Here is a 13,049-nt window from a genome sequence, read left to right as displayed (position 1 = left end):
CATTCTGCTAAAGAGTTTTTTTTTAAACTTTAAAAAATATTATGAAAGATTAAACATCAAATTTTATTTTAATAAGTTGCCAAAATTTATTACTTTTTGGAGCATTTATAATTAAAGTTTGGATGCAGGAATGTGCTAAAATAACTCAATAAAAAGTTGTACAAATTAAAAATAAATTTAAAAAGTGCTCAAATTTATTACTTTTGTTTTTATATTACTATTCAAAGTTACATAATTTTATAAAAATGTAAGTTAAAAAGTTGTCTACCTAAAAAAAGTAAGATTTCAAATTAAGTTTGAAATATAATTTATATAACACTTTTTATAAAATCACTAATAAATGATTTGAGACTTCAAGATTTTCTCAAGAATTTCCAATATATTTACATGTGTATAAAAGTTGAAAAAAAGTTTCCCAACTATTTGTTATGTGTGAAAATTAGCATTTTAAACACGTTTAACTTTTGTGCTTTAACTTAACTTATTTCACAGTCTTTAGCCTAATACATTGTTGTATTCTTATCGCTAGTCAGCTTTTTTGCTCGTCGTTTTGTGCAGCTTAAACCTTTTGTTTTTTGTTGGCCTTGCTAAATTGGTCGCTTTCTAATCGTCTTCCTGGAAATTAGCTTGCCATTCATTTTGGGTTTTTTGTCAAGTGCAAGAGCGAGAGTTGATAATTTCCACAGGCGAGCACACACACACACATTCACACATAATATATATTATCGAAAAGTTTTCAGGTCATTAAGTTTGTCGACAGTTTTTGGCAGAAAACAGGCAAGCACAAAAGAAGCATCGAAACTTTTAGAAAAGGAAAAGGTGTAAATTGGTGTTAAACGCAGGAAAATGCCAATAGAAAAACAATTGAAAATTCAAGTGTCATTTGCACTTTGTGGCAATTAAAGTATCTCGTTCATAGAAACTCAACTCATATTATAGAAAAGATGTTCAAGTTCTCAAGTTCGGATTGAGGATATTTTGGGCCATAGCAATTTAATGCACATATGCTAAGATTTATGTGTTTTGCTGGATTCGCTTGGCCAGAGTGCAAAACAAAGAGACATTTTATTTTGTGCAACATTTTTGTGCCTTCAACTTGCTGAGGAGTGAACCGAAGCAGGGCGGGAAGCTGACAAGCGGGCAGTGAGGATGTGTGTCTGCAAGCCAGCCATAAAGAAATACTCTTACTCCACTTACGATACCCTGTTTAGAATGGAGTTCTATAAAGGGTTGTCTAGACTGCCTATAAATGTGGAGAATGTTCTGAATAAACTTCAAAGTTTTCCTGCACTAAATTTACTTCTGATTATATGATTTACATATGACTACATTATCCTGCTCCGAAAAGTATGCTATAAATATATTTTAAAGAGTGAAAAGCTGTAAAGTATTTTATAAATGATGACACAATTCTTCCATAACGTAAATTATATAATTAATTATAGTTTTATTTATTTAACATATCACTTAATATATTATGTAATTTGCCCCACTATAAAGTTATATTAAGAAGCTATATTGGTATCAGAAAAGCAGTTCAATATTACACAATTGTATTTAAACTATTCCATTTTGTACCGAACTGCTGAGAGATAAATAAAGTGCTGACGTTGTCATGATTGGGCATATAATCAATTTTGTACTTTACTAGTTTTAAATAATATTTTTTAACTTTTTGCTTAAATTGCACGAGTAATATTCATTTAAACATTTATATAATTCTTGATTATATTTAGTGATCTCAAAAGAAAAATCATTTCGGAATCTTATCATCGTCTTCTGCAGGGTATTTGCTAGTCTTTCCCTTCGTCGCATTCAGCTTGTTACTTGTATAAATGCTGTCATGCTGTGTGCCCTGGCATTTGAATGCATGAAATTGTTTTTGTCGCGTTTTGGCATCCTGCGAAGAAGGATACTGTTTGGAAATACTGTTTGAATACGCGCATTTCCCTTCATCGTCTTGCCGCGGGCAAAGAGCGTCCTGTCAAAAGGGCAAACGTTTAATTTTTTCTATCTGTTGTTTTTCTTTTTCTTGTTCGATGGAATTTGTTTTTTCTTCTCTTTACTTTTTTGCTTGGCCGCACTGTTGGCATCGCGATAGCGCCACAGTATGAAAAACCTTAGGAGGTAACGTCTGCAACTCAAATATCGGCCAATGCGTCAAGGAATGCCGCCTTCAGATAGCAACAACAACAACAACAACAACAATACATACATAAATGCACGCCATTCGCATATTAATTTAATTTGGACTCTCGACTGGCGACTGTCGATAGACTTGGGCACAGTTTGGTTCGGTCACAGACAAAAGTCTTTGCATGCAGAATGCGTTTGCTTACAGCGAAAAACTAAAACTAAACAACCAACTGTGTTTTTCTTTCGCTTCATTTTTATTTTTCCACTGCATTCGGTATGCATTGCAAATGCCATCTCACATGTGTTTCGTCTACTAAATCGTTGTGGATTTGATCAGCTAACTGCGAAATCAGGGCAAACTATTTGTACTTTTGTGGCATATGCAAATTGTGAAAGTTTAACTGTTGATTGATTCGACAGAGTGCAGCCAATCAGTGGCTTTGATTTGTAGTCCAAGCAACTAAAAAAAAAAACTAAATAGTTTCACATAATCAAAGTGATTTATGTAAATCCTGTTCGCATGAAGGAATATTAAGTGTAATAAAGTTATTTACATGAATGGAAATCTTTGTTTTGACTGATTTATTGATTGTCCAAATTATCTATGCAATGTGAAAATGAAATGAGCTGGGAGGTCATTAATACTACTCAGATTAGTTATCATCATTTTATTGCGTTATTTTGTGTCATACTTAATATTTTCAGCTAAATGCGTACACGAAGTTTTTTTTAGCAATCAAGGATCAAACTTGCTGCATATTTAGATTACTCTACAATTTGCATTAAAAATCTCCAAAGCATTTAATTTCTCATCAAAGCTTTTTCACAGATATTTTTGTTATTCATAATAAAAGTGTACGAAATTTGTTGTTATTTATGAAGGGAACTAACTGTATCTATATTTCAAGTCTAACAACTCGAGTGCGAAATATCCGCAACCCATTTGGAATAAAAGTAAAATAGTTAGATATTCACTTTAAAATATAACAAATTAATATATATCGCAAAAGTACTAAAAATATACCAAAGGCTTTTTTAGGTATATTGATATGGTACTTCATTCAAAATATACCATAGAGGGCAAAATATACTAGATTGTCAGCCAAAGCAACTAAAACCCCAAGTAAGTAGGCTTTTTTACCAATACAAAAGTATTTTTTTTAATAATTTTCAACATTTTTATCTGATCGCAACAAAATTTTCAGGAATCGTAAGGAAATACAAACCCCCAAAGTATTTTTTTAAAAAATTAAAAATCTTTATTTCTAATTCTCATGATTTTCTAATATATACATACATGAGACCAGTGTAGTTTATTTCTACACAATAATAAAATGTCACAAAATATTATATTAATTGCAATCATAAAGTATCATAATAAGTGTACATTATTTTGATGTGTAGTTGCCATATAAAGTTATATATAGAGTTGCTACTCTGCAAATTATTTTATAAGTGACACCAAATCTGCAAGCAGCGCCACATTTGCTGACGACATATTTGCAACAGGTGTAGACGCCAGTCTAACAAATGCATTAGCTTGGGGAAGCAGAGCACGCTTGGCTATAAATACAACTACATAGCTGGGAGAAGAGATTGGAGCAAGTGCTGCTAGCAGCAGTTAAATAGATGACAAACTTACAGTCACAACAAACGCACACGCACACACACATATATTATATAGACACAAGCGAAAGAGTCAATGTTCTTCAATGGCTCCATTAGCCAATGTTGCCCAAGCCGCAACATTGCGACACAAAACACTTGAACGAACAGCAAGCAGAACAACACAACAGCAAAAACAGCAAAAAGTCAGAAAAGAGCCAAAAGCAACGTCAACCACTTTTTTGTTTGAGTTATTTTACGAGTTTTATTGGCTTTTATTGGCAACGAGATTTGAATTTTTCAAAACGACACTCGCATTGCCGCTGCAGATGTCACATCCAGTTGCTCCTGCTCCTGCTCCAGAGTTTTCCCATTCTGCGGATATTCTAATCGTTCTGCTCGTTGTATCCTGCCGCGTAGTTAGTCATTTTTTATGACTTTTGCTGGTGCCCAGTATCGCATTATTTGCTGCCGCCTGCCTGCAGGTCTAACAGGTGTTGTCCTTCTGTCCATATATGGTTTAATTTTTTTTTACTTTGGCCACATAACTTATGTGCTGATTGCAGTTTTATGGTCAAACTTTAGCGCATTTATAGACAACACGATAACAGACAAAACTGCTAATTAACTTTGCCATTTAACGTTTAAGCTTCTGCGCTAACTAGCTAACAATCAAAGAGTTGACAACAAAAAAATACTTTTGGGATCAACCCACACAGCCAGCTGCCATTCAAAGTGTGTCGCATAATGGCAGCCGCAGACAGACAACTTGCTAATTTTCATGCGCCATTTAAGGGGCGACATCTCGCCAGGATAAACCACCGCCCACTTGACAGTTTTTACAAGTTCGTGCTACCCTGTAGTTAAGTGACAAATGGGTATTCTTTACTTTACAATAAATTTACATACTAAAATAAATATATTATTCATATTATTAAACAAGTTGACTGCTACTTAATCTAGTCGTAATTAAACAAAGAAAAAGAGAAGAAAGAAGAGCAAATCTGATTTTATTTTGTAGTCTACTTCTAGGCTTATTTCGAATAAAACTTCAACTTAACTTTTAGATATTTAATTGTATTTATCAATTACTAAAGAGGAATAATTTAAGAGATGAATATATTTTTCGTTTTCCTTTAAGGTATCTATAAGTCGAGCCCACCCAAGCCTGCAACCGTTGTTTTCCCTCTGTTTTTTTGTCTGTCGCATCACGAATTCACTTGACAACTCTTTTATTTTATTTGATTTTTTTCAGTATTCGTCTTAGTTTTTTTGTTACTCCGTTTTACAATGCGGCACGTTGGACTACTTACAATTCAGTGACTGACATAAACATCCTTAAGCAAGCCAGTCAACAATGCCAAATGCGCTTTAACGATATGTCAGAGATTAGAGCGCTTACAAAGAAAGCTAAAAAGCAATTAATTTACAATATTTTGGAGTTTGGCAAAGGCTGAAGCAAGATTCTTGGCTGCAATTTGGTTTTGAAATACATATATATATATTAAATTAAATTGTTCTTAAATCTCATTTCGATTTCATTCCTCAATCTAACATTTTAGTTGCACACCAAATAGCGAAATGTTTGGCGAATATGTTTTGCAATCCCACGAAATGAACTCATTTTGCGCTTTTTGTCAGCAAATGCAATAATAACCACAATAAAATATTATAAAAATGAGCACTGCATGGAAATGCTCATGCATATATCGTATAATAAAGGCAGCCAGCGGCGTCCGCAACAAAGCAAACAATAATTTCCTCCATATATAAAAATAAGAGCGCGTCGTCTAAGCCAACTGAAGAGGGGCGCCAACGCTGGTAAAGTCAAGTGTGTGTGTGTGGGAGATTTCAAGGCAGTAACGGATGTACAAATTGCAAAACATAATTCAAATTGTTTCGACTTTTTTGACAATGACTGCGCCAGTGCCACTTTCAGTGCTTTTATCTTGCCATCCGAGCTGTGTGGTTGGAGTGTATGGAAGGCTAAAGGCTGGCGCCTTTCTACTTTGCAGTATTTTTGTGGCTACTCGCATGGAATATAAGCTGCAGAGTGGCAGTTGCAATTGAAATGTTGGTTTCACTTTAAAGCTAGTTTATTAACGCGGCTTGCGTATGAGTCACATTAATTAGCTGAAACTGCCAGAAAGTGCGCTTAAAAAGCAATTAAATGTGATTAGCATAAGTTGCCAAACATGCTGCATGCTTTTAGGCGCTGCTTCGCAAAACCCATTGCATACTTTCAGGCAGCGCCATCGAATAGCATTTTTGGCTGCAGCTTCAACTTAAACCATTTGACTTAATTAGTTGGCCAGCGTTCGCGACGCCTCCCCTCCCACCTCCCACAAGAACCCTTGCCCGCCTTTCCCCGTCAGCCGCCCACAATGCGGAGGCGGGGTGCCAAAAACTATGAATTTATTTGACACTTGAATAAATGCGGTTTTTGCGGCGACAACGAAAAATGTCAGCCCATATTTTTCGTATTTTTCGCATGGCGGCAGCAGCCTGATTCCAATTCCAAAACCATCGACAGGGTGTCGACACACACACACATACATACATACACTGAGGTTAGCCGTTTGCTCTTATTGATATATAACCCATGTCTTGTCGTCGACGACGTCGACGTTGCATGTTTTCAGCATGTTCGAAGCTCACAGCGCCGCGTCGCCCATTTCCGTTTCCTCATTTTCTTAGGCGGGGGAGTGTATGTGCTTAGCCTTTTTATAAAATACCATTTTGGCTGTCTAATTTATGAATGCGAGCGCTAAGTATGCACTCATGCCAGTAATTGTGATATGTGTAAGTGCATTTGGCTGGCAAAGACAACTAACAACTAACAACGATCCACGGAACAAGGACAGAGCCATGATGTCATTTGGGCAAAAATTACGTTTACAATTTAGCTGGAATTTAAGACCATGATGTTGAGATGGCTGATTTATTTAACTTATGATGGGAATATTTATTTTTATATCCGCTACCCATAGGATAGAATGGTATTATAATATTAAGCCGGCAGGAAATATATGTAACAAGCAGAAGGAGAAATCTCCGACCCCATAAACTATATATATTCTTGATCAGCGTCAACAACTGAGTCGTTACAACCAAGTCTATCTGTCCGTCTGTCTGTCTGTGTGCAAGCTTTATTTCCTTGTTTTTATTGCAATAGCCTGATGGGTTAGAGATTTTACCGCAAAGATTAGTTGTTTATTAAATTCATTCATTATCAATGCGTCGTTGCACATATTTTCAAAGCGTCAAAGGTTAATTGCATGTTTTATATTTTCAATTAACGACTCGACAGCCTAACGTGAAAACCTCAATATTCATGTGAGATAAGATTTATTAAACAGTTCAATTTACCTAAATAAGACATATTTGCCCGTGCCCGTGCGTATTTTTTTCATATAACACTAAAAAGTTTTTATTTTTAAATGAACTCGAACAAAAATATTGTATTACGGTATATATTATATTATTTGAAACGTATGTTAGATCGTAACATATAACAAAAATCGGCCTACTTTAAGGCAGTTGCCCTAGGTTTGCCGTGCGGTTACCGAAAACTATACTGGCAAAAAAAAAAAATCATATTAAAACACTTTCGACGTTGCGTGCCAAATTATATGTGTATATACTTGGACCGCTATTAAATGAGAACTTTACTTGACCGGCAGTTGAGTGCGCTTTCAGTTAAGCAATGATGAAATATGTGTCACCTCGCAATTTACAGATTTGCACAATTTGCAAAATGATTTAAGTTACATATCTGAGTTGAACGTACGTACCCAAAAGTTATTAATGTAACTGAAAGGAAATTCAAAGAAAAACAAACTACAAACGGTCTTGTCAAAGGCAAAAGCCAAACACCGAAGATCCATTTAAATATATAATTTATAATTCAATAATTTGCATGCCGACTCAACTACTCTGCCAGACAATAAACGAATCAAATAACTCACAAAAAAAAAAAAAAAATATACTGCCAATTCATGCCGGTATGTAGAAAATGGGAAACATTGCAAAGGTTATGCACATTTTCCATTATGGAATTGAGCAGTTCGAACACCTCCGATTTGGCTTACGAGTGCTTAATGAAATCGTTAATATTCCAAGCAAGAACGATGCGTATTCAATTGAGTGCAGCTCGAAATATCGCACTTCAATTTCACCAAGTTCTCAGAGGCCAGCGCAGTCCAATGTCGACCGTCGCTTGAGACAGAACGTTTTCTTATCACTTGTCTACAAAATGTCGTGCGCTTTATCAACATTCGTTAGCATTATCGGTTTATATGCGATCATTAGTTTTTTGTATGAGCAATTGCGTACACCTTTCAAACTACTGAAAGTGCGAGTCATCGATAATCAAAAGAAAAGATTAAGTTTAAAAGAACGTTTCGGTTCATGGGCTGCAGTTACCGGCAGCAGCGATGGCATTGGCAAGGAATATGCCAAGGAATTGGCGCGAAATGGAATCAATGTAGTTCTGATTGCCAGGAACGAGGAGAAGCTCAAAACAGTTGCTAAGGAGATTTGTAAGTTACATAAGCGAATTCATCATTTGCTTCACTAACAACTAAATACTTTAACAGCCTTAGAATCGAAGGTGGAGACGAAAATTATTGTAGCGGACTTTACAAAGGGTGCATCGGTATACGAACACATCGAACGCGAGCTGACTGATGTTCCCGTATCCATACTTGGTAAGTACTTTGTCATAAAGTTCACTTTTTAGCTGCAACTCATTTGTTTTTCCCTTACCATCAGTTAACAATGTCGGCATGGGTTTGCCCGGAGGATTGCTTAAGTGCACCAAGGAGCAGACGCAACAAATCATTGATACAAATGTGGTGGCTGTGTCAGAACTCTCTCGGTACTTTTTCTATCGCATGCGTGCCGACAAGATCAAAGGCGCCATTGTCAATGTTAGCTCTGGAACAGAGCTTCAACCCTTGCCGTACGGTGCTCTCTATGCCGCCTCCAAAGCCTACAATCGCAGTTTTACCATCGCCTTGAGATGCGAGGCAGCTCCATTTGGTATTCATGTCCAACTGTTGTCACCCAACTTTGTGGTGACCAAGATCAACAACTATTCGAAGCGCATTATGCAAGGCGGACTTTTCATACCCTCGGCAGAGACTTATGCCCGCAGTGCAGTTGCCCAGCTGAGAGATGGCGTGGATGAAACTCCTGGCTACATTTGGCATCACGTTCAAAATGCGCTTACACTGATGTTCCCTTGGAGGATGCGACTGTTTGCTGCACAACTAGTCTTCAGGAAAATATCCAATAAGCTTTGAACAAAAGTGTAGCATACTTAGCGGCTGCCGCTTAAATAAATGTATTAATGTCATATGCCATCATTATTCTTTTACTGTCGCTGATGAGTTTGTTACTTTGAAGGCGTTTTAACTTGCGATTAACTGGCGCAGTACATTTTTGGGTGTCGCGCTAGCTGGATCATCGCTTAGATTTTAATATAACGCATACAAAATGCTGAGTGTACTTTGCATATTCTCTATTCTCTTTCTTTTCATATTCTCTATTGGTGGTTTATGCTTGATCGTTGGCTTTTTATTTAGACAACTGCGAACACCTTTGAGAATACTGAAAATACAACTGTGTTATAATAGGAATCCAAAATACAGTCTAAAGGAGCGTTTTGGTTCATGGGCGGCAGTTACTGGCAGCAGCGATGGCATTGGCAAGGAATATGCCAAGGAATTGGCGCGACATGGAATCAATGTAGTTCTAATTGCGAGGAACGAAGAGAAACTCAAGGTCGTTGCCAATGAGATCAGTGTGTATCTTGACCTTTTATTTGACTTCAGTGCAATCATCTTTTATCATAGTGCAGGTCAGGAGTCCAAAGTCGAGACGAAGATTGTCGTGGCCGACTTTACACAGGGTCAAGAAGTGTACGAACACATTGAACGTGAATTGGCCGACACACCAATAGCCATTTTTGGTAAGAGATTGAGAAATTCCTTTTCAATTGCAGCTTATTCAGTTTCTGTGCTTCTCTCTCCCAGTTAACAACGTGGGCACGAGTTTGCAAGGTGCGATTTATGCACACACCAAAGAAGATGTCCAGAAATTGATTGGCACTAACATTGTGGCTGTCTCACAACTTTCGCGCTACTTTTTCAAGCGGTTGCAAGATTCTCACATTAAGGGAGCCATTGTTAATCTGGGCCCTGTGATGGAGCATCAACCATCTGGAACTATGTATGCTGCCTCCAAAGCTTACATTCGCAGCTTTACCCTGGCATTAGGCGACGAGGCAGCTAGATACGGGATTCATGTGCAGCTTCTCTCGCCCGGCTTTGTAGTGACCAACATGAACAACTTTTCCACTCGCCTTATGAGAGGAAGTCTGTTCGTCCCAACTGCGGATGTGTATGCTCGTAGTGCTGTTGCTCAGTTAAGGGCTTGTGTTGTTGAAACTTCGGGATACGTCTGGCATCAGGTTCTGTATACAGGCTTGATACACTTGCCATGCAGATTACGTCTGCTTAACATCCGACTAGTATGTAAAAATGTTTCTAAAAAACAATTGGAATAGAAGCACAGCATACTTTTGGGGGCAGTAAAATATATTGTTTCAAATGGTTGTTGTCTTGGCTAAACGCAGTCTCAACTGCTAATGCCTAAGGTGTTGTGCAACATGTTGAAGACGTTTTTAATAGTTTTCTTTAAGAAACTTAATTTATTCTATTAGGTCACAGCGTGAATGTTGCTAAGGCTATATAAGTTTTATTTTAAACGAAGAATTGTATGACGGGTATTAGAGAACTGCCACCAGGAAATGTATTTTAAATGTAGATTGGAGGCATTGCGATCAATCAATAGCCGAGACGATCTAGCCAGTGTCTGTCTGTCTGTTCTGTCCGTGATGAACACCTAGATGCCAGAGGCTAAAACTGTATAGCTGCGGTCATAATTTTTTATCGAAAGCATTTGTTGACTTCGCAGATCAAGTTTCATTTTTGCAACAAGCTTTGCCAGTGGCCACTTCACGCTCCCTGCAACAAAATAACCCATAGAAGTGATATTAAGAAGTAGACTAAGTCAAGTATATACAATAATACCCAATACCCATTTGCAATTCCTGAAAATTTAATTGCGATCAGATAAATGTTGTAACAGTTAGAAATAAATATCTCCGTATCAATCAAAAACGCGAGACTATTAGGGGTCTTAGGTCCTTCTGGCTGACTGTCTGTCTATATTGTGTCCGTCTATCCGTATATAGCACCTAGATCTCAGTAAATATTTTAGCTATAATTTTTTTTCGACATATTTTGTTAAATACTGCAGATCAAGTTTGTTTTAAATTTTTGCCACGCCCACTTCCGCTCCCGCAAATCAATAATAACTTTCTTAATATTAAAAGTAGACGTGCGAATATATATACAATAATACAATGGTATTTGCAAAACCTGAAAATTTGCTGCGATCAGATTAAAATTGTGGAAGTTCATTAAATAAATAGCTTTTGTATGGGCAAAACGCTTACTTACTAGGGGTCTTAGGTGCTTTGGCCGACAATCGCGAATACATGCGTATTTCTTTTTAATATTTTGAGATTATTACAGCAATATTTTGCTTTTTTTCAAAATGGGTAGCAGGTATCTCACAGTCGAGCACACTCGACTGTAGCTTTCTTACTTGTTTTAATTAGGGATAGTCATTTCTCTACAGTACTCTTAATGTACAGCGAAGAGTTAACGATAGAAAAACTAAGCGGGAACTTCACAACATAAATAAGAAAGCAAAGAAGGAATACACTTAACCCTCATATCCTTGGATAATAGAATATTTTAAAAAAGATAGTTTTTTTTACGAAATAAGTATAGTTTGTCTATAGTAGCAAAAACCGATTTGATGTTAGCAATCTCAATGACTGTCGCTTAAATATGCAAATACATTGTGTAGTATCGCATAGTATGTATTTTTTGCAAGCTCAGTAAATTTGAAATCTGAGAGATAATGATCGTCTTGCAATCGTCTTGTCTTGATTATTGTAGACATAGTACTTCGTTGAGCGTCAAACTGCCTAGAACACTGTTATCAATTAAATTTCACTTATGTAGTATAAAACATGCTGAGTGTTTTCTCAACATTTGTTACGCTTATCGGTCTCTACGCGCTCATTTGCTTTCTATATGAACAATTGCGAACACCTTTACGACTGCTGAAAGTACGACTGTTTGATGATCCATGTAACAGTTTGAGTCTAAAGGACCGCTTTGGCGATTGGGCTGCAGTTACTGGCAGCAGCGATGGCATTGGCAAGGAATATGCCAAGGAATTGGCGCGACATGGAATCAATGTAGTTCTGATCGCCAGAAACGAAGATAAACTCAAGGCTGTTGCTAAGGAGATTTGTAAGTTACATAAGTGAATTTATCAGTTGTTTCACTAACAACTAAATACTTTTGCAGCCTTAGAATCGAAGGTGGAGACAAAAATTATTGAGGCGGACTTTACAAAGGGTGCATCGGTATACGAACACATCGAACGCGAGCTAACTGATGTTCCCGTATCCATACTTGGTAAGTACTTTGACATAAAGTCCACTTTTTTGCTGTAATTCATTTGTTTTTTCTCTTCCATCAGTTAATAACGTAGGCATGGGTTTTCTCGGAGGGTTAGTTAAGTGCACCAAGGAGCAGACGCAACAAATCATTGATACAAATGTGGTGGCTGTGTCAGAACTCTCTCGGTACTTTTTCTATCGCATGCGTGCCGACAAGATCAAAGGTGCCATTGTCAATGTTAGCTCTGGAACAGAGCTTCAACCCTTGCCGTACGGTGCACTCTATGCCGCCTCCAAAGCCTACAATCGCAGTTTTACCATCGCCTTGAGATCCGAGGCAGCTCCATTTGGTATTCATGTCCAACTGTTGTCACCCAACTTTGTGGTGACCAAGATCAACAACTATTCGAAGCGCATTATGCAAGGCGGACTTTTCATACCCTCGGCAGAGACTTATGCCCGCAGTGCAGTTGCCCAGCTGAGAGATGGCGTGGATGAAACTCCTGGCTACATTTGGCATCACGTTCAAAATGCTGTTACACTGATTTTCCCTTGGAGGATGCGACTGTTTGTTGCACAACTATTCTTCAGGAAAATATCCAATAATCCAATTTGAACAAAAGTGTAGCATACTTAGCGGCTGTCGCTTAAATAAACGTATTAATTTCACATGCCATCATCATTTGTTTACTGTCGCTGATGAGTTTGGCACTTTGAAGCCGTTTTAACTTGCGATTAACTTGCGCAGTACATTTTTGGG

General features: G+C 37.3%; 3 protein-coding genes across 3 annotated transcripts; all 3 read left to right on the top strand.

Moving 5' to 3' along the window:
- The first annotated feature begins 7,926 nt into the window (after positions 1 to 7,926).
- Positions 7,927 to 9,100, top strand: LOC127564984 (hydroxysteroid dehydrogenase-like protein 1). The gene is made up of 3 exons (XM_034242871.2): positions 7,927 to 8,282; positions 8,340 to 8,450; positions 8,515 to 9,100. The coding sequence occupies exons 1-3, from the start codon at positions 7,997 to 7,999 to the stop codon at positions 9,045 to 9,047; spliced, it is 930 nt and encodes a 309-aa protein (XP_034098762.2). The 5' UTR covers positions 7,927 to 7,996; the 3' UTR covers positions 9,048 to 9,100.
- Positions 9,095 to 10,277, top strand: LOC117564197 (inactive hydroxysteroid dehydrogenase-like protein 1). Its single transcript, XM_052002718.1, has 4 exons — positions 9,095 to 9,123; positions 9,381 to 9,715; positions 9,780 to 10,154; positions 10,252 to 10,277. Exons 1-4 carry the CDS (start codon positions 9,095 to 9,097, stop codon positions 10,275 to 10,277), a joined length of 765 nt encoding a protein of 254 aa, XP_051858678.1.
- Positions 10,278 to 11,789: 1,512 nt separating this feature from the next.
- LOC117564196 (hydroxysteroid dehydrogenase-like protein 1) lies at positions 11,790 to 12,958 on the top strand. The gene is made up of 3 exons (XM_034242870.2): positions 11,790 to 12,137; positions 12,195 to 12,305; positions 12,370 to 12,958. Exons 1-3 carry the CDS (start codon positions 11,852 to 11,854, stop codon positions 12,903 to 12,905), a joined length of 933 nt encoding a protein of 310 aa, XP_034098761.2. The 5' UTR covers positions 11,790 to 11,851; the 3' UTR covers positions 12,906 to 12,958.
- The last annotated feature ends 91 nt before the right edge of the window (positions 12,959 to 13,049 follow it).

Source organism: Drosophila albomicans, chromosome 2L (assembly GCF_009650485.2).
Source record: "Drosophila albomicans strain 15112-1751.03 chromosome 2L, ASM965048v2, whole genome shotgun sequence".
NCBI classification, from domain to species: domain Eukaryota; kingdom Metazoa; phylum Arthropoda; class Insecta; order Diptera; family Drosophilidae; genus Drosophila; species Drosophila albomicans.
The sequence above is the reverse complement of the archived record's forward strand: the minus strand, read 5'-3'. Positions and strand labels throughout refer to the sequence as shown.

Excerpts from the sequence above, each read along its gene's own strand:
- LOC127564984 (XM_034242871.2), top strand. The coding sequence starts at position 7,997 with ATGTCGTGCGCTTTATCAACATTCGTTAGCATTATCGGTTTATATGCG. Across the intron at positions 8,283-8,339 it reads AACAGTTGCTAAGGAGATTT|CCTTAGAATCGAAGGTGGAG; the intron begins GTAAGTTACATA and ends ATACTTTAACAG. Across the intron at positions 8,451-8,514 it reads TGTTCCCGTATCCATACTTG|TTAACAATGTCGGCATGGGT; the intron begins GTAAGTACTTTG and ends CCTTACCATCAG.
- LOC117564197 (XM_052002718.1), top strand. The coding sequence starts at position 9,095 with ATGTCATATGCCATCATTATTCTTTTACT. Across the intron at positions 9,124-9,380 it reads GCCATCATTATTCTTTTACT|GAATCCAAAATACAGTCTAA; the intron begins GTCGCTGATGAG and ends GTGTTATAATAG. Across the intron at positions 9,716-9,779 it reads CACACCAATAGCCATTTTTG|TTAACAACGTGGGCACGAGT; the intron begins GTAAGAGATTGA and ends TCTCTCTCCCAG.
- LOC117564196 (XM_034242870.2), top strand. The coding sequence starts at position 11,852 with ATGCTGAGTGTTTTCTCAACATTTGTTACGCTTATCGGTCTCTACGCG. Across the intron at positions 12,138-12,194 it reads GGCTGTTGCTAAGGAGATTT|CCTTAGAATCGAAGGTGGAG; the intron begins GTAAGTTACATA and ends ATACTTTTGCAG. Across the intron at positions 12,306-12,369 it reads TGTTCCCGTATCCATACTTG|TTAATAACGTAGGCATGGGT; the intron begins GTAAGTACTTTG and ends CTCTTCCATCAG.